Raw genomic sequence first — 18,448 nt, forward strand, 5'->3', positions numbered from 1 at the left:
AGGCTCCAACCTTCCACAGGTGTGGTTAAGCCTGGTAAAAGTTGCCCCAGGCCTGAAACAACAAAGTCCTGCCACCTGCAAATGATGACTGATGAAATCTCCTCTTTAATGGTTGACCTGCAGCTGATAGTCAGCAAGCCAACAGTGTTCACGCCAGGTTTCACAGGCGTGATCCCCGCCAGGCGTGTTTTACATGGGAAAAGGGTTAAAAATGTAAGGGCCTGTTAAAATGGCATTATAAAGGCCAATTATTGCTGATTAAGGGCTTTAAAGACCAGTCCCGCCTGTTGGAGGCGGGACTGATTCGGGACCATCAGACATGCCTGGGTTAAAATAGCTCGGGGTTGGGAACCAGGCGGGGGGAGGGGAGGGGTCCCGCCCGCCAGTTTTAGTGATTTTAAAGCCCGCCTCACGGCTCAGTTAAAATCGATCCCAATGGCTTCGGTCTTCCCAATATTTAATTGGAGAAAATTTCTGCTCATCCAGAACTGGATGTCGGACAAGCAGTCTGACAATATAGAGATCCTGGAGGGGTTGAGAGAAGTGATGGTGAGGTAGAGCTGGGTGTCGTCAGCGTACATGTGGAAATTGACGCTGTTTTCGGATGATGTCGCCAAGGGGCAACATGCAAATGAGAAATAGAAGGGGGCCAAGGATAGATCCTTGGGGGACACCAGAGGTAACGATGCAGGAGCAGGAAGAGAAGCCATTGCAGGTGATTCTCTGGCTATGAATTGGTATGATTGGAAAAAGCTTCTGTGATGGTTTTATGATTAGTTCGGTAGCTTGGAAATAATGGGGTAGAAATTCATCTAGGTCCATTTTCAGGCCCAGAATCAGTGTTATGCAGGCAGGGAGACCTCAACCAGGATGCCTGCGGCTGGCTTGAACTTGGGCCTTGGGCCTTGGGCCTCAGTTCAGTAATTTAAATGAACCGCAGGCACCTGTCATGCCTCCACAGGCATGCCATCCATTTCAGCAGATGAATTTCAGGCCACTTGTCTCACTGGCAGCAGCCCTCAGATAAGTGCTGGGGGTGGAGGAGGGCGGGGGGAGGACAATGGGAAGGGACCGATTGTGGCTGGCACCAGTCTGCGGGAATGCTGTGGAGATTGGAGGAGCACCCCTGCTCCTCCTGGCTCCACATGAATTTAAAAAAAATTAAAACTTACCTTTTTGGTTGTGGCCAGGCCCGAGCCAATCCAATTTTTCAGAGAGGTCGTATATCAATCATTAGACCGCCGCCACCCCCTCCATTAGCATATGCAGGGCCACCTGACAATCGTCCAAGGCCAAAATGGTGTTGCACATTTTTCGGGCAGCCTTGGGGCATAGCCTTGCAAAATTGGTCATTTCGTTCCATTTTCCCCAACAATGACCAATTTCTTCCCCGAGCTCTTAGGTTCACAAAAGTAGCATTAATATCCTAAAATATTTATCGTTATTCTTCAAATACAAGAATAATTACATTGGTATATTAATCCACTTGGTTTGAAGAAGATCTGATGAAGTGAACCTTCTGACCCTGCAGTCCCAATCCCTTAATTTTGCAATTCTATCCATCTTTGAACAGGGGGTGGGTAATGTTTCTTACGTTATAAAGCAGAATAATTTATTGCTAATTATATTCACAATTAATCCTAAAATGTTTGTTTTCCTTGCGAGGCTATGTGAGAAGGTTTCCTCTGTTCACTATTGATAGTGAATTCATAAACACATTCTTACAGTTTCACTACCTAATTATTTTGTAGCTGAACCACATCTGCCTGAGCAAATATTATATTGAATACAAAATGTATCTTTTTTTCTCTTCAATCCATCTGTTTTCTCTTTCAGGAGGAAAAGTCGTGGCCCACTTGGGCAATGATGGACCTACTCTGGTTAGAGCAAATGTAACCTTTAATGTGGTGCTTAAATTACCTAAATGTCAAAAGGAGAATGATAACGGTGACATCATTTATGATTTAAACTGCAAAAATGGTAAATTTTATATGTGCATATGCAATGTATCTAGTATGTAGAATAAAACTCAAGTGATCAATTTCAGTGGCTTCAATCACATTGCACAATCTAATTGGACTATTATGCATAATTTGAGAAGGGTGTCATGAAAGCTAGTGGCCTAGAAATTGGGGCGCGCCCATTTTTGGCCACACATGGAGTGTCGGGTGTTATCCCTCTGCCTAAATAGTGAGGCCCAGAGTGTCCCCGATATTGGGCCTTGTGCCTCACTTCCATGAAGCGGGCGACCTGCAGAGAATAAGAGGCAGCTCACCCGGCGAAGTGTCCTTGAAGATCAGGCCGCTGCTGGCATCACAGCGGCCCTTGGGTAGGAGACCGGGCTGGGTGGCGGAAGGGGGTATCAGTGGCTTGGGGTGGGTGAAATCACTAGCTAGAGGAGGTGATCGGTGGCTTGGGGTTGGGGGGGGGGGAATCAGTGGCTGGGGGGGGGTGGGGATCGGTTGCTGGGGGGGGTGGGGATCGGTGGCTGAGGGGGTTGGGGATCGGTGGCTGAGGGGGTGGGGATTGGTGGCTGGGGGGGGTGGGGATTGGTGGCTGGGGGGGGTGGGGATCGGTGGCTGAGGGGGGGTGGGGATCGGTGGCTGAGGGGGGGTGGGGATCGGTGGCTGAGGGGGGGTGGGGATCGGTGGCTGAGGGGGGGTGGGGATCGGTGGCTGGGGGGGTGGGGATCTGTGGCTGAGGGGGAAATCAGTGGTTGAGGGGGGAATCAGTGGCTATGGGGGGGGTGGGGATCGGTGGCTGGGGATCAGTGGCTGGGGGGGTGGGGATCGGTGGCTGTTGGGGGGGTGGGGATCGGTGGCTGGGGGGGTGGGGATCGGTGACTGGTGGGTGGGGATCGGTGGCTGGGGGGGGTGGGGATTGGTGGCTTGGGGGTGGGGCTGGGGGGGTGGGGATCGGTGGCTGGGGGGGTGGGGCTGGGGGGTGGGGATCAGTGGTTGGGGGGGTTGTTCAAGGTGGGGGGGTGGTGGAGGTGGAGGTGGTGGCAGTGGTCTGTGTTCTTTTTGTGTGGGGTAGGGACAGACCAAGGTGTGATTTGGTGATGAGAGCCACACCGCCACCACGGCGGTCTGAGTGGGGTAAGCGGTGGAAGGTATAGCCAGGTGGGGAGGCTTCTTTTAAGGGTAAGGTGTTCTTACCTCTCAACCAAGTTTCCGTCAAGGCCATGATGTCGATGCAATCATCCACGATAAGCTCATGGATGGCAAGGGCCTTCTTCACAAGGGAACAGACATTGTGGAAGGAGATGTAGAGAGGGTTGGTGATGGCTGCCCCACTGCCAGCATCCACAGGGTCAGCACTGGGGGGGATGCATTGGACAGGGAGGAGATTGGCAAGATTAGCCCCCAGCGGGCGTGCTGGACGGGAAGGTTGGCGAGAGAGTAGTATAGGACAGTTGGGGTTGCTGCTAGTGAGGAGGCAGTGACGAGTGCCTCAATGGGACCTTTGTAGGATGCCAAGAGAGGCACAGATGGAAGCTGTAGGCTTATCTAAGAGGCCGTCAAGCCTGGGACAGCAGCAGGAGAGTAGGGAGGTCGAAGAGTAATGAGGGATTTGGGAGGGTAGAGAATCCGAGAGAGGAGAGATGAAAGGAAGCATGATGACCAGAGAGAGCAGTCAGGGAGGGATAGAGAGAAAAGGAAAAGGGGGGAGAAAAAGTGGAAAAGTATTGAATGGCTCAGGTCTGGAGCAGCAGCCAAAGTGCACATGCGAATGGACACAGGGGAAAAGCTCAGGTTACATAGGCCTGGTTAAATGTAGTAATTAATGGGATACATATTTCTTGGTAGCAGGGAATAGGTTGGGGACAATAGTAGGGAGACCACGGTCAAAGTCAGAGGTCCCGTGGAAGGACAAAGCCGACATTAACAGGATGGGGCTGGTACGGGGCATCGACGAACTGCTGTCCAAAGCAGGCGAGTGAAGTCCAGAAGCTATTTGAAGGGTAGAGAGTTCGAGGATGGAGGTAGTTGCCATAGGAATGAGAGTCGGTAGCTGTGCAGAAAGATGATGGCGAAATTGACGCAAGTTGGAGGTCACCGTAGATCAAAGCGGCGGAGAAAAAGTAAAATGACAGCCAGCAACCAGCAAAGCTGAAAACCAGTAGAACGAGTCACCGGACAGCAAGTGAAGCAGCAGCTGCGAGCTAGAAGCCAGCAGAGCTGAAAAACCAGTAGGACCAGTTCAGCAGAGACACAGACGCAGTTTTAAAGTTAAAAAATCTTTTAGCAGCAGAGATAGAGACACAGCAGGTAAGTCTTACAGTGTAGTCCAGTGCAGAAATGTAGTGGCGCAATCCAGTGTGGTTCAAAGCCGAAACATAATTTAGATGTCCAGAGAAGTCCAGATCGGAAACCAATTTGACAAAAGAATTCCACAGCATAAGACTTGAAGTGCAGTTAGTAGAGCAGCATAGTCCTGTTGGTGATGGAAGTCAAGTTTCAGCAGAGTTCTGGCAGTTGAAAGAGCTCAGTGCTCAGTTTAAGGACGTTGGAATGAATCGGGGGTGGGGGCTATGTGGTTTAGTTAAGTGACGCCTTGTGGATAACCATAGACTCCTGGAGTTTGCTACTTGTCTTAGGGAGCCAAGGAGGAATTTGCGTTTTTCATGAAATTGACCACAGCCTTTTTACCCCTAATTTATTTGTTTTCCCCAGGATTTAGCATTAGTTGTGATTTAAGGCGGTTGGTGAATGAGGCGACATCCTCTATTTATTAGAGTGGGCACTGATGGGCATAATAGGCTTTTCTCGCCCTTCTATTCATATGTAAATAATCATTTTTCACACATCAGCAAAAGTTTTCTGTAATCTGAAGTAGCTGATTGTCTATTGTTGATTTATTGTTACACTTAGATAACAAACTCATTTGTCTGGAAACATGTGGATCATCAGTCAAAAATGCATATACATATATTATAATTCCTGTTGACTTCCATGCTTGCATAGTTCACTATTTTGTATATTGCATTGTTAATTATAAACATGAATGTAATAATTGTTTACGTCTGTCTGAAAATCTGATGTCAAAAGAATTAAGTAGTTAAAAGCTAAATTTTCAAACAGTCCCAGAGTTCTTCTGAAGTTTTGGTGATTAATTCAGAAGAGGATTCACTTTGAATTTCCTATTTGGGGGAGAGGTGGCACAATACTGTTACAGAAAGTTTTACAAAACTGATTGAAATAGCCGTGTCATTATGGAGCAATTTTAACCTAATCTGCCCGTGAGGAAACTGACAGGATCAGGTGCAATGCTTGTTTTACACCCCGCCCAATTTTACTCTACATTGAAGTCAATTGTTGTAATCATCATTGAACTGGCATTCTGTTCGATCCCGATCCCGTGGGTTTTCTGCCTGGCAAGTTAGGTTAAAGTTACCCTGTAAAACCTTTCAAATGTAGAGACGGTTTATTTTCCACCCAAAAAGGGTAATTCACTCATTGTGCACATTCTTCATTGTATGCATGTTTTGTATTGTACTTTTATTATTTGCTGAAACTTTTGTTTCTTATCCCTATTTAATTGTAAATAAATGTATAGGTTGTTTTAATGTGTTAGATTTAATATCTGGAATTCCAAAGTGAGTATTTGGGAGCGTCCAGTAAACATTACTGCAAGCAGGGTACTAGTTAATCCTAGGACAGATTATTAAAATGATATACGCCCAAGTTTTGCAGAAAAAGTAAGTGTGTGAACAAGCATGCCATTATCTATGTGCAAATTGGCCAGCAACTTGTGGTGAGGAAGAGATACCCTGTGAATTGCAAATCACCACAAGTTGCTTGATCATTTGCGTCACTCTGCTGTTAGCTTCGCGAAAATGGCTTCTTGCGCTTAACCTCTCAGAGACTTTCATGAAATTGCTGCATTTGCATGTTAATTTCTCATTAAACTCTTCACAGAAAATGAAGTCTAGTAATTTATAACAATATAAATACCCTTAACGATGTGATAATTGTTAATGATTGTCAACCAACCTCCCTGGCCCAGAAAGTGAACAATTGTAAGTGTGGAGTCTTATTCCTTCAGGTTGTGAATTGTTTTAGGAGATTTTAAAAATGACAAATTTTAAATTACAATTTTTTCTTTCTTTTCCTTTCTGTATCTTCTCTCTCTCTCTTAACCCAGTCTTTCTTTCCCTCTCTTTATTTCTCTTTCTGTACTTGATTTGACATTGAATTCACCCACTCTAATTCACCCTCTTTCTCAGTCCGTGTGCTGTTTATTTCTCAATCCTTAAATCCCATTGGTTGAGGAGATACACAGTTTGTCCCACTATTCATTAAGGTCCCAAATGCCCTGTTGCCCGCGTGGCACCGTAAACAGCTCACACTTCCCGCAACTTGGTGGCCAAAAATTTTTAAAAACCTAAATGTGCACGAACAAGCCTAACAACAGGGCATGCCACAAGATGCCCCGCTCCAGCAAAATCTGGGCCATAGTTTCCTGATCATAAGAGACAAGGTCCACCTGCAGGAATCACTGTAAATTGTGTAACATCAGAAGGTAGTCAAAATAGGCATTGTTACTCAGTAGGGTGGGTTTTACAAAGGTGCCTCACTCTTAAAGGAGCATTCTTTCAACTGCATATCTAGTAATCAGCTGGATGCCAGGATCATTATGAGAGTGACCCTGATACACTGGCTAAGCAATGCACTGCATCAACTTGAACTGGGGCAGAAGGTTTCAATGTCCTTAGCTATCTCCTCAAGTCACAAAGAAGGAAAATGTAATTATTTGTAACATAATTATAAATACATTCTTTGTACTCACATTTGTGATTTTGTTACAAATAATTAATGAGATATCTTTCCCCAAGATGGACAAATTGAATGATTCATCAGCAAGTTGGACATCAAGTGATCCCAGTAACAGACATGTGACTAAGACATTTATATTGTCAGCCAATGCACAACAGGATTAACATTGGTTGAAGGCAGGCCATGACCCTGGTTGAAGCAACTGCTTATACATTGGAAGTGATGAAAAATGTTGTCATAATGCTGAAACTTACTGGGAAATTTTGGTTATCAACAATTGACATAAATAACCCCCACAATTGCAGGAATAGGTTGTCCCATGAGGACCCATTGATCAGGACACCTTGAGAAGCTCCTTGATCTTATGACAACAGCTGTCATCGCCCTTTTCAGGCAATTTGATGAGTTTTTGTAGTGGCTCGCCATTCAGTTCTAATGGCAGTGGCAGCATGGATCCATGAATCAGACAATTGTGGCACCTCCTATGTTGGCAAATAAGATCTTAGTCACACCTGAGATTGGAAGACCTGATTGGCTCTTCAGAAGTAGGAGAGCTCCATCCAGAGGCATATCCATCTTTTTTGAAAGATGAAGATGAGCCTGCAGGTAGTAAGGTGAGAAACTGTATGTGTGTCAGGAGAAGACAACATCGTACAATTTTGCAGGTCATCTTTATATCATTTGAGATGGCTGTGTCCACATCGTTGATTAATTAGGTGTAAGATACCTAGAGGGGAAAAATTGGGTTGCTTTGCGCCTCCCGTTAGCACCCCCGGGGGATGTTAATGGGGCACAAAGCCCCAAGTGCCTGGGCGCGGTGCTGCTAACTCCTCCCGTGAAATTCAGTAGGAGGTTAGTGGCGACATTAGCCGGTAGCACCCCGTAGAGTTGCGCCACCAGCGATGATGTCATCGCCGTGTGCAGTGCCCTGCTCACGCCCCGGCTGCCACTTTGGGTTATGCCCCCTGACCTATCGCTGAACGATATGTCTGACAGGGTCAGGGTGGCGTTTTTGCAGCCACGGCAGCGCTACTTAGAGGGCAGGTGTCAGGCGGCCATTTTTTTGGGGCCAACTGCCAGCGCCTGCCCCCTTCCCCTTTTTTCTTCGAGGTGCCAGCCGCGATCGCTCAGTCCAGCACTCCTCTTGAGGCTGTTTTCCCGGCACCCCGCTCCCCAGTGGTCCAGCAGGGCCCCGGTGCGCGCAGTGCTACGCCCCTCCCCTTTAATCAGGGGAGGGAGGCCTGCAATTACATGGCACTACGTGCCGATGCGCATGACACTGTTGCACATAGCGCTGCAAAATTCACTGGTGGTGCCCCAAGAAGGAGGGGGAGCGCTTCCAGTAGCCCCCCACCTCCTGCTTGGGGCACTAATACTGAATTTACGGCGCAAGGGTGCTAACTTTTTCAGGGCGCTAAAACTAACGCCTCAGTGATGTTAGCGTCCCAAAGGAGGTGCCACCGAATTTTTCCCCCCTAGGAATAATATAATAGACCTATTTTGGAGTATGTTGTAATCATCAATGGCAACCTCCAGTTTAGCATACTTTTATTTAAATATGGAGATTGGCAATTATAGTAGAATATTAAGTTACTCACCAAAGGTACAATATAATTCCAATGTATAAAACACCCTTCTAATCCCTCCATTACTCCTATGTTTATGACCTGTTACAATGAAACTTTTAGGACCTCAAGCATGCATTTTGTTGTAATGTCATCTATGAATGAAAAATGTTAATTTGTGCCCATTCATAACGTTTCTGTCACTTGTGGACTACGCAGTGGGTCACATTCTGTTTTAGTGGAAGGTGTATGCAAATTTCTAAATCTGACTCTAACATGAATTGTATAAGTCACTAACACTGGTATTTATTTTCCAGCATCCTCATTCTTTCCTGGTCAGTATGTGTATGACTGGACTTCCTGGATTGATGACTATGGTTGGTTTAATTGCACCAAGTTTTCCAAATGTAATGTCTTCCCAGATGGTCGTCCTTTTCCCAGACAGATGGACTGGAGGCATAAGAACTTTGTTTATATTTGGCACACACAAGGTTGGTACAATAACATTTCCTTCAAATGTCAAGAGTTCCCCTTAAAAACTCTCTTAACCAATCTGTTTCAAATTTAGGCCAATACTATCAAAATACTGGACGCTCCAGTATGACTCTCTCTATCAATACAACTAACATCACACTTGGTGACCATATGATGGAGGTGTCTGTCTACCGAAGAGATTATCATAAAAAAAAATACATCCCAATTGCAACAGCAAGTGGCCCATACACTGTTACAGGTGAGATTGTGATACCAATATGTTTAGGCTAATCTATCCATTGTTCAATAGTTTCAGACTTTTTGGTTACCTAACAAAAATAGGAACAGGTTGGAGGTCATTCTTATGAGGAATGTATAGAACAAGTTGTAGTTTTATACGAGATTGTGGAGCGTTGAAGATTCGAGAGGACCTACTTACATTTCTTGCACTGATTTTTGTAAGGCTTTTGATCTATGGCCTCATGTGACCATCATGAAGAAGCTGGAAACTATGGGAGTACAGGGCCAAATCCTACATTTTATCCAGGGTGTATATTCCAGCTCCAAGATCTATGTAATGGTAGATGCGAGACTCATAGAACCTCTCTCTCTCTCTCTCTCTCTCTCCTCTCTCTCTCCCCTCTCTCTTCTCTTCTGTCTTCTTTCTCAAAGGAAAACTCTTCCTATCAATACTTTACAATCCCCATCCAGCCATGTTTGGAAGCCAAAGCCCAGATCTGGCCAACACAATGATCTGATCCACATTTGGGCCAAGAGAGGCAGGTTGTTGTTATATTCTTCATTTCATCTTTTTATTATTTGTTCTCGGGATGTTGGTGATGGTGGCAGGACTGCATTTATTGTCCACCCTAGTTGCCCTGAGAAGATGGTGGTGAGCCTTCTCCTTGAACTGCTGCAGTCCTTGTGGTAATGGTGCTCCCCCACTGGTGTTAGGTAGGGAATTCCAGGATTCTGACCCAACAACAATGAAAGAGCAGTAATATATAACCAAGTCAGGATGCTGCCAGGAGCAGAACTTGGAGGTGATGGTGTCTCACAACATTGCTGCTCTTGTTCTTCTTGATGGTAGAGATCACAGGATAGGGAGGTGGTGTTGAAGTAATTTTGGAGAGTTACTGCAGTGCATCCTATAGATTGTTCATACTACAACCACAGTATACAGATGGTGAAAGGGTTAGATACTGAGTCCAGTGGCAGGGGCACCAATCAAGTTAACTGCTTTTTCCTGGATGGTGCCAGGCTTCCCGAGTGCTGTTGTGGCTACAACCATCTAGGCAGGCAGTGATCCTTGTAGATGGTGAAGAGGTTCTGAGGGGTCAGAAAGTGAGCCACTCATCAGAGTACTCAACTTCTGTTCTGTTCTTGTAGCTACGGTATTGATATGGTTGCTCCAGTTCAGCTTCTGATTAATAGTGTCCCCAGAATATTGATGGGGGGAGGACTGTGCAAGGATGGTGCCATTGAAGGTCAAGGGGAGGTGGCTGGGCTTTCTCTTGTTGGAGATGGTCATTATCTGGCACTTGAATGGTGCAAATGTTACCTTCCTCTTGCCAGTCCAAGTTTGGATATTACCCAGATCTTCTTGTAGACTGGCATGGACTGCTTCATTATCAGAGGAGTTGTGAATGGAGCTGAACACTGTGGAATCATCAGTGATCAGCCCAACTCCCAACCTTATGATGAAGGGAAGGTTACTAATGAAGCAACTGAAGATGGTTGGGCCAAGGATACTTCCCTGAGGACATCCTGCTGTGATGACTGGCCTCTGACAACCATGACCACATTTCTTTGCATCAAGTATGACTTAAAGAATTGGAGGGCTTTTCCTTTGACTCCATTGACTTCAGTTTTGCTAGGGCTCCTTGGTGTCTTCATGAATGTTCTGTTGGACGACATCACAGTGGATAGCTGTTACAATTAGAGTTTGTCCACAAGTTTTGTTATACCCAATCGAAAGGCAGCTCTCATAGGCAAGCTTGCACTACTTATGAACTGAGGTGAGACCTTCGCCGGAACTTTCAACTTCGATGGGACGTAAAATGGGCGAGATCAGATCAGCCGCCCATCATGCACCCTGCCTGATTTTCCTTTCCATTGATGTATAACAGGTGACTAATCTGAACTCACCTGTTTTATGCCCCCACCAAAGTTGAAAGCGCAGCCCCTTGTGTGCAAAATAATCTGGGATAGCATGCCCTTGGGAAACAATAGGCTAGTTGTCTCTGCATTTGCTGGTTTTAGGATTTACACTGTGCACCTACATCACTTCAGAAGATTAATATCAGTTACACCAGATACTTTTGTAACAGACTAAACTACCAAACAAGTTTATTTACAGAGAATTGTTTACAGAAGAAAGTAGTAATGAAAAGTTGAAATTAGTCTAAATAGTGGCCCTGAAGTTGGGGTTGCAAGTTCGGGATTTCTGCTAAATCCCAAACTTGCGATCTGTCAAGTTCTGACTTCACATCAGCTTTGCTGCACATTTCACCTACCCATTGAAATCAACATGCTGGTGAAAAGTTGGGCTAATTGCCCACCTACTGCACATTAATTATGCTGGAATTTTTTTTACAGCTGGTGCAAACAAGCGCAGGAGCCTGTCTGCACAGCGTAAGGGGAGGGGGGAATGAGAAAATTGTATAGGTATTAATTATCTTGAAATTAAATTAACTATGCCGTCTCAGTTTATCTCGCCTTTTTTTGTCAAAACCCACTAGAATAAGCATTAAGATGCAATGCTGACTCTGAATAACCTTACCATTGGCAAGTTCGCTTATCTTTTATCGATTTATTTTTTAAACTGCCACCTTTTCCATTATACTAATACTGTACATTATTTGAAATATTCATCAGGATACAGGAAACTTCGCGATATCCGGCACCAACAGGACCGAGCTGCTGCCGATCTATCAAAACTTCCGGATAGACCAGCGCTAATGTTGAAGGAAAAGGAGGTTTTCATCTCCGTATCTGACAACAAACACTGTTGCTTAGCAACAGCTTGTAAACACTCGACCCGTACCTTGGAAGCGTCTCTGAAGCTGTTGCTAAGCTACAGAGACGCTTTCCAGAGCCTGACTGTTTATAAAAAAAAAAAAAAATGCTAGGAGAAGAAAAAAAACCTAACCAAAACGGCTGCTGATTTCTGCCGTTAGATTGAGGTTTCCGGACATACAACTTCCGGATAAACCAAAGTTTCCTGTATAAACTTATGAATCCAACATGGTATAAATCTGTCACTGTTCACATAGCTTTATTTTAACAATCCTTTCATAGTTTCCAGTTTTAACGGAATAGGAAAATTCAACGTTTTTGGCATTTGATTACCTGGCTTGCAAGTGCAGAAATAAATTTGTTTCGCTTTTGTTTTATGTAAGTTAAATATTTAAATACCAATAACATCCTCTTTATAGTGGGTCTTTACAAGTGAATACTACACAAAAAACTGGGAACATCTACATGTTGCGTTTGCAAAGATAATCCAGAGGCCGTATGCAGAGCTCAGTTCATGTTGCTTTTAATGGCTGATCCAAACACACTCTCGGGCAAAAGCAATCGAATACCTATGTCCAATGTCAGACACAATACAACGATAACAGCACTCTCAAACTCCATGTGCTCAGGCCAAGGCAATCGAGTACCTATCACCAATGTCAGACATAACATTTCCTCCCCCCTCACAGAATTTCAAACATGAAATGTAGTGACAAAGTCCTGTAGGTGGCCAGGGCGAGAACATGTACGGACAGGCCGAGGTGCGGACTGGTGAAGAGCAGGCCGAAGTGGGGACTGGTGAGGAGCAATATCTGCTTGAGGGTTGGCTGGCTGAGCCACATGTGCATCCCGCCACTCTGGGGGTAAGGCTTGGGGATTAGGTCTGTATAATCCCGCATCAGGAGGTGCTGGCACCTTCCGAAGGCGGCTGGCATGCCACCGAGAGCCGTCAGTGAGGCAGAAAGTGGCTGGTCCAAGTTGGCGGCTGATTTGGAGAGGGGAGGACCAGAATGAGGCCATCTTATTGTTGGGGTGAGGCCTGCGGACTCTGACCCAATCGGAGACTGAGATGTTGGGCGCCTTGGCCCTCTTCGACTGGTCGAAGCGGAGTTTCATCTTCTCCTGCTGTCTAGCGACTGTGGCTTGAGCCCGTGGAGCAGGGCTCTGAGCTAGCGAGGGGCAGAGCCTGCCAAGGGGCAGCATGAGCTCACGGCCTAGCATGAGGGATGCGGGTGAGACCCCTGTAGTGGCATGCTGGGAGGCTCTGTAGTGCAGCAGTGTGTGGAGGAGGGCCTTGTCAAATGCACACCCCTGGGATAGGTGTGCTCTGAGGCCATTTTTCAGTGTCTAGTTAAAACGCTCCACCCCCCCCCATTTGACTCGGGGTGGTAGTACGCTGTGCGTATGTGACGGATGCCCTTGTTCTCAAGGTAAGAGGAGAGTTCCGAAGAGACCATTTGGGGGCCATTGTCTGTAGTGATGGCCTTTGGATGCCCCCAGCGGGAGAAGAGGGACTCAAGGATATCGATGATGACCCGAGAGGTGACGGAGCCCACGGCAGTGACCTCTGGCCATTTTGAGTGCAGGTCATAGGTCACCACTAGGAACCGTTGATGGTGGGGGACACCATGGATCTCCCCGCAGACGTCCAGCTGCAGGTGCTCCCAGGGCTGAGAGGGCCAGGCAAGGGGTTGCAGGGGTGGAGGAGCTTGGTGGCCAGTCTGCACAGTCCTTGACCAGGGCCTCGATTTCCCTGTCGATACCCAGCCACCACACTAGGTCTCGGCATCGTTGTTTGCTACAACCACAAACAATAGAAATCTCCTCTGTTTTCTGATTGAGTAAGAGTCAGGAGGTGAAAGGAGCACTGCCCCACATGATCCCAGGTACGCTTACGCACAACGGTGCGCTCCTGGGATCCGTGGCCCACTACGCTGCGCACCACTCCGCAGCGAAACAGTGCAAGTTCTCAAAGTGGGGTTCGCACCAGGTAAGTGCGGCTTTCCTACAGATGACAGCGGCGTACTCCTTAGCTTCGTCGCCGACTGCAAATTCAGGGTCAATAAAATAGCTTTGAACATGTCCTGAAAGCTTTGAACAGATAAACCAAATGGCTGAGTTCCTTTGATTGACTTTCTATGCCAATATTTCAGGAAAACGTAGACACATTCTTCTTGAAAGGAGAATAGAAATTACAATCTCTCAGAATTATGTAGGCATATTTATTTGTGGAGTCGTGCCTTGCCTCTGCATCTGTTACAGTTAGGTCAAATGGTAAAAAACTGGTCCATCTAAAGTGTCAGATTCTTATATCCATAACATTTTTTGAAATGCACACTTTCCTTAATCTGTGAGACAGAAGTACTTTACTCAAACAATTGCCAGGAAACTCCATAACACTTATACAAAATGATGTTAACAGACACCTCAGGAGGATAAAATTTAACTTCGGCAGAGCCGCAACACAGATGGTAGCGAATCAGCTGTGTGTTTTACACCTTGCTGAGCTTTCCTTTCCACTGAAGTCAATGGTAATAAAAATTGGGACAGATGTAAAATAGGTTGTCGATTCACTATCACCCATTTTACACTAATGCACAATATTAAAATTACCCCCTAAAGGTGAGCGGAAAATTGCACGTAAATGAAATTAAAGGAAGAGGGACAATTAAAGGAGAGTGTTGCAATAACTGGACAAAAATTCTGATAGCTTTTGGGGAGCCTCACGAGGCATTTTAACCCATTAAAACCATTGACGAGGCTAAAAGGGCAGGAAATTGGCAGTTAAAAACATTGTGCATAGCCTACTGGAATCTCCTTTCTAGATATTGTTAATTGTCACAAAACAAATATTCTGATGAATCTTAAATTTGCAATGGATAAGTGGCTTATCTGTAATATATTTTCTGTTATTTTTCAGATCGTATTCCAACTTATGTGCACATTTCACAAAAAAACAATCGCAATACCACTGCTAATGTCTATATAAAAGACTTAAATGTCATCTTTGATGTTAAAATTCATGATCCCAGCAATTATCTGAAAAATGCTGCCATATCCTACAGTTGGAAATTTGGTGATGGACATGAGTCTTTATCAAAAAGTCCAATTGCTATTCACAACTATACTACGAGAGGGAATTTCAGTCCTAAGCTGACAGTTGAAGCAATCATACCAGTTTCCTGTGGCTCTATTATACCAACCACGCTGAGCCCTACGACGGAGCGGAGCCCTACGACGGAGCTGAGCCCTACGACGGAGCGGAGCCCTACGACGGAGCGGAGCCCTGCTACCTATCCAAACCCTACAACTGGTAAGTTGTGATTTATTTTCTTAGAATAATCAATGTAATACCAAAATGGAATAGTGTAAACAAACTTGTAATAAAATTCTTTGGAATTCAGAGTTAAAATTTGATCTAACTTCCTAGGTACCAGTTAAAGGGGGTGAATTTCTGTAGGGGTTCTCCTGCTGGCCCACAGAAATCCTGGAAAAACAGTGTAAATGGCATTAACGTCATTTCTCCTGCATTTCTGCAGCTCTTCTGGCAAAGTTATGCCGGACAAATGGGAAATTCACCCCAATGTCTGAAAATTTCAAATGTTCTCACATACTTATGATACTTGCATGTACTTATCTATCTTGATTTCCAACAGTATTGCACATGGGAAGTCAAGACCAAGCGTAGTCTTCAGGTAAAGCAAGGTTAGACGATGGGAGATAATTGGAACCGGGCACGCAGATTTAATTCTGTCCTCATTTTAAAGTCATGTATTCTGTCCTTATTTTTTATGTTTCTGTTATCAATTCCTCTGTCCACATTTATAATGGAAACTGCCTATGTAAACTTGTCACTTGTAGAGGCACTGCAGCACCACCACTGGCAGGAGAGTGTAATTACAACATGACAGGTTTACATAGGCAGTTTCTATTATAAATGTGGACATAAGAATTTATAATGGTAAGCTAACAGGAAATGTTAATGAGTTAAATTAAGGATATTCAACCTTTTGGAGCTATGGCCAGATACATGTGAGTTGGCCACATAATGCAAACCCCCATGCACACACTAAAGAGAAAGCTAAGGGGTGCCCTGATAGAGGTCTTTACGGTTATGAAAGCATTTGATAGGGTATACATGAAGAAAATGTTTCAACTTGTGGGGAGACCAATACCAGGGGACATAAATATAAGATAATCACTAATAAATCCAATAGTGAATTCAGGTGAAACTTCTTTACCCAGGAAGTGGGTAGAATGTGGAACTCAATATTACAAGGAGTAGTTGAGGCGAATAGCATAGATGCATTTAAAGGGAAGCCACATGAAGGAGAAAGGAATAAAAGGATATATTGATAGTGTTAGATGAAGTAGGGTGGGAGGAGGCTCAGATGAAGCATAAACACTGGCATAGACCAGTTGGGCCGAATGGCCTGTTTCTGTGTTGTGTATATTCTATGTAATTCTATGTAAAGCAAGGCTCTATATACACAAAAAGCAAAAGCCCCCGTGACAAAATTGAGACCCCCAGAAGTGAAACCCCTATCCACACAAAGCAACATTTGCTCATGTACACAAAAGCAAGGCCCTCTTCATTCTTCCCTCTGCCCCACTTCCCACATTCATCCCTGCCTCCAAAACCTAAAAACTTGGAAGCTTTAACCCTTTAAAGTTCCTGCGCTAGAAAAGGCTCCTCCTTACTAATGGATTTTGAGCAATCAGGGGGCATCTTCCTTCAGTTCTTCAGACCCAGGAATTTTAAAGAACTGAAATCCAAAGGTGCTGAAGTCAGGTTTGTGCACAAGCCCATGAAGACTGGACTTGGGAGGAGCAGTGCAGACCAAATTAAAGGCACTCATGGGCTGCACTTGGTCTACAGACCAACTCTGGGTTAAAGGACTAAGCAAACAGATGTTTTGAAAAGATGAAAATTGATGGCTAATGTAATAAAAATTAAATCAGACAATGGAAAGAAATTAAAAGAACAAAAGGGCAGGAAAGGTGGTGAACAGGCTTGGAAAAGATGCACAATAAAACCCCTCCAAAATGGAGACAAATGAAAGGGGCAGGAAAACAAGAAATAGAAGAACTGCAAATGCTGGAAATATGAAATAAAAACAGAAAATTCTGGAAGCAAACAGCAGGTCCAAAAAGAGAAGACAGGCCGAAGATCTGGATGCAGGTGAAAGGTCTAAATCTGAACTGCCAATTCACCTTCCCTCCTCTCTGATGCTGAAGGACCCATCATGCATTCCCACCACCCTCTGATTTAAGAAAATGGGGGACATAGCTAATATCTGAAGCTGTTAATGTTAGTGTTCAGAGCAGAGGGCTGCTGAGTGCTTAGGAGAAACATGAGACACTAGGGCTAATTTAATGAAATCGTGCACCCAACCTCACCTGTAGGTATGCACCCGGCATGATTTTTGTCCATTAAAATTAATGAATAGAAAATTATGGGGGGGGCAAGTACCCAAATTCATAATATGCTCTTCTGGTGGACCAGGCCCCACGCCAGGAGTGCAGTTTTATTAAATTACACCTCGTGCTTCTGAAGGTTGTACACTATCGAGCTTGTAAAAGATGTAATAGCAGAGCACTTGGAAAGCAGTGACAGGATCGGACAAAGTCAACATGGATTTACAAAAGGTAAATCATGCTTGACTAATCTACTGGAATTTTTTGAGGATGTAACTGGTAAAATAGATAAGGGAGAACCAGTGGATGTGGTGTATTTGGACTTTCAGAAGGCTTTCGATAAGGTCCCACATAAGAGATTAGCGTGCAAAATTAAGGCACATGGGATTGGGGGCAAGGTATTGACTTGGATAGAGAACTGGTTGGCGGACAGAAAGCAAAGAGTTGGAATAAACGGGTCGTTTTCCGAGTGGCAGGCAGTGACTAGTGGGGTACCGCAAGGATCGGTCCTAGGACCCCAGCTGTTCACAATATATATTAATGATCTGGATGAGGGAATTGGATGTAATATCTCCAAATTTGCAGATGACACAAAGCTGGGTGGGAGGGTAAGCTGCGAGGAGGATGTCTGGAAACTCCAGTACGATTTGGACAGGTTGGGTGATTGGGCAGAAACATGGCAAATGCACTATAATGTGGATAAATGTGAGGTTATCCACTTTGGTGGCAAAAACAGGAAGGCAGATTATTATTTGAATGGCAATAGATTGGGAGAAGGGGAAGTGCAAAGAGACCTGGGTGTCCTTGTGTACCAGTCGCTGAAGGTAAGCATGCAGGTGCAGCAGGCGGTTAAGAAGGCAAATGGTATGTTGGCCTTCGTAGCAAGAGGGTTCGAGTACAGGAACAAGGATGTCTTGCTACAGTTGTACAGGGCCTTGGTGAGACCGCACCTTGAGTATTGTGTGCAGTTTTGGTCACCATACCTGAGGAAGGACGTTCTTGCCATGGAGGGAGTGCAGCGAAGATTCACCAGGCTGATACCTGGGATGGCAGGAATGACGTATGAGGAGAGATTGTGTCGATTGGGCTTATACTCACTGGAGTTTAGAAGATTGAGGGGATCTCATCGAAACCTATAAAATTCTGTCAGGTCTGGACAGACTAGATGCAGGAAGGATGTTTCTGATGGCCGGG

General features: G+C 45.1%; 1 protein-coding gene across 2 annotated transcripts in view; it reads left to right on the forward strand.

Moving 5' to 3' along the window:
• Window positions 1–18,448, forward strand: part of gpnmb (glycoprotein (transmembrane) nmb) — an 86,701-nt gene that overhangs the window by 19,684 nt on the left and 48,569 nt on the right. For both annotated transcript variants that reach the window (XM_085988465.1, XM_085988464.1), the window contains exons 3-6: window positions 1,837–1,980; window positions 8,662–8,835; window positions 8,913–9,077; window positions 14,757–15,149. In XM_085988465.1, coding sequence (XP_085844591.1) covers window positions 1,837–1,980; window positions 8,662–8,835; window positions 8,913–9,077; window positions 14,757–15,149 — 876 coding nt within the window. The remainder of the gene's footprint in view (window positions 1–1,836; window positions 1,981–8,661; window positions 8,836–8,912; window positions 9,078–14,756; window positions 15,150–18,448) is intronic.

The sequence above is a fragment of the Somniosus microcephalus genome, chromosome 5 (assembly GCF_052327205.1).
Source record: "Somniosus microcephalus isolate GS21.2 chromosome 5, FLI_Smic_1.0, whole genome shotgun sequence".
NCBI lineage: Eukaryota > Metazoa > Chordata > Chondrichthyes > Squaliformes > Somniosidae > Somniosus > Somniosus microcephalus.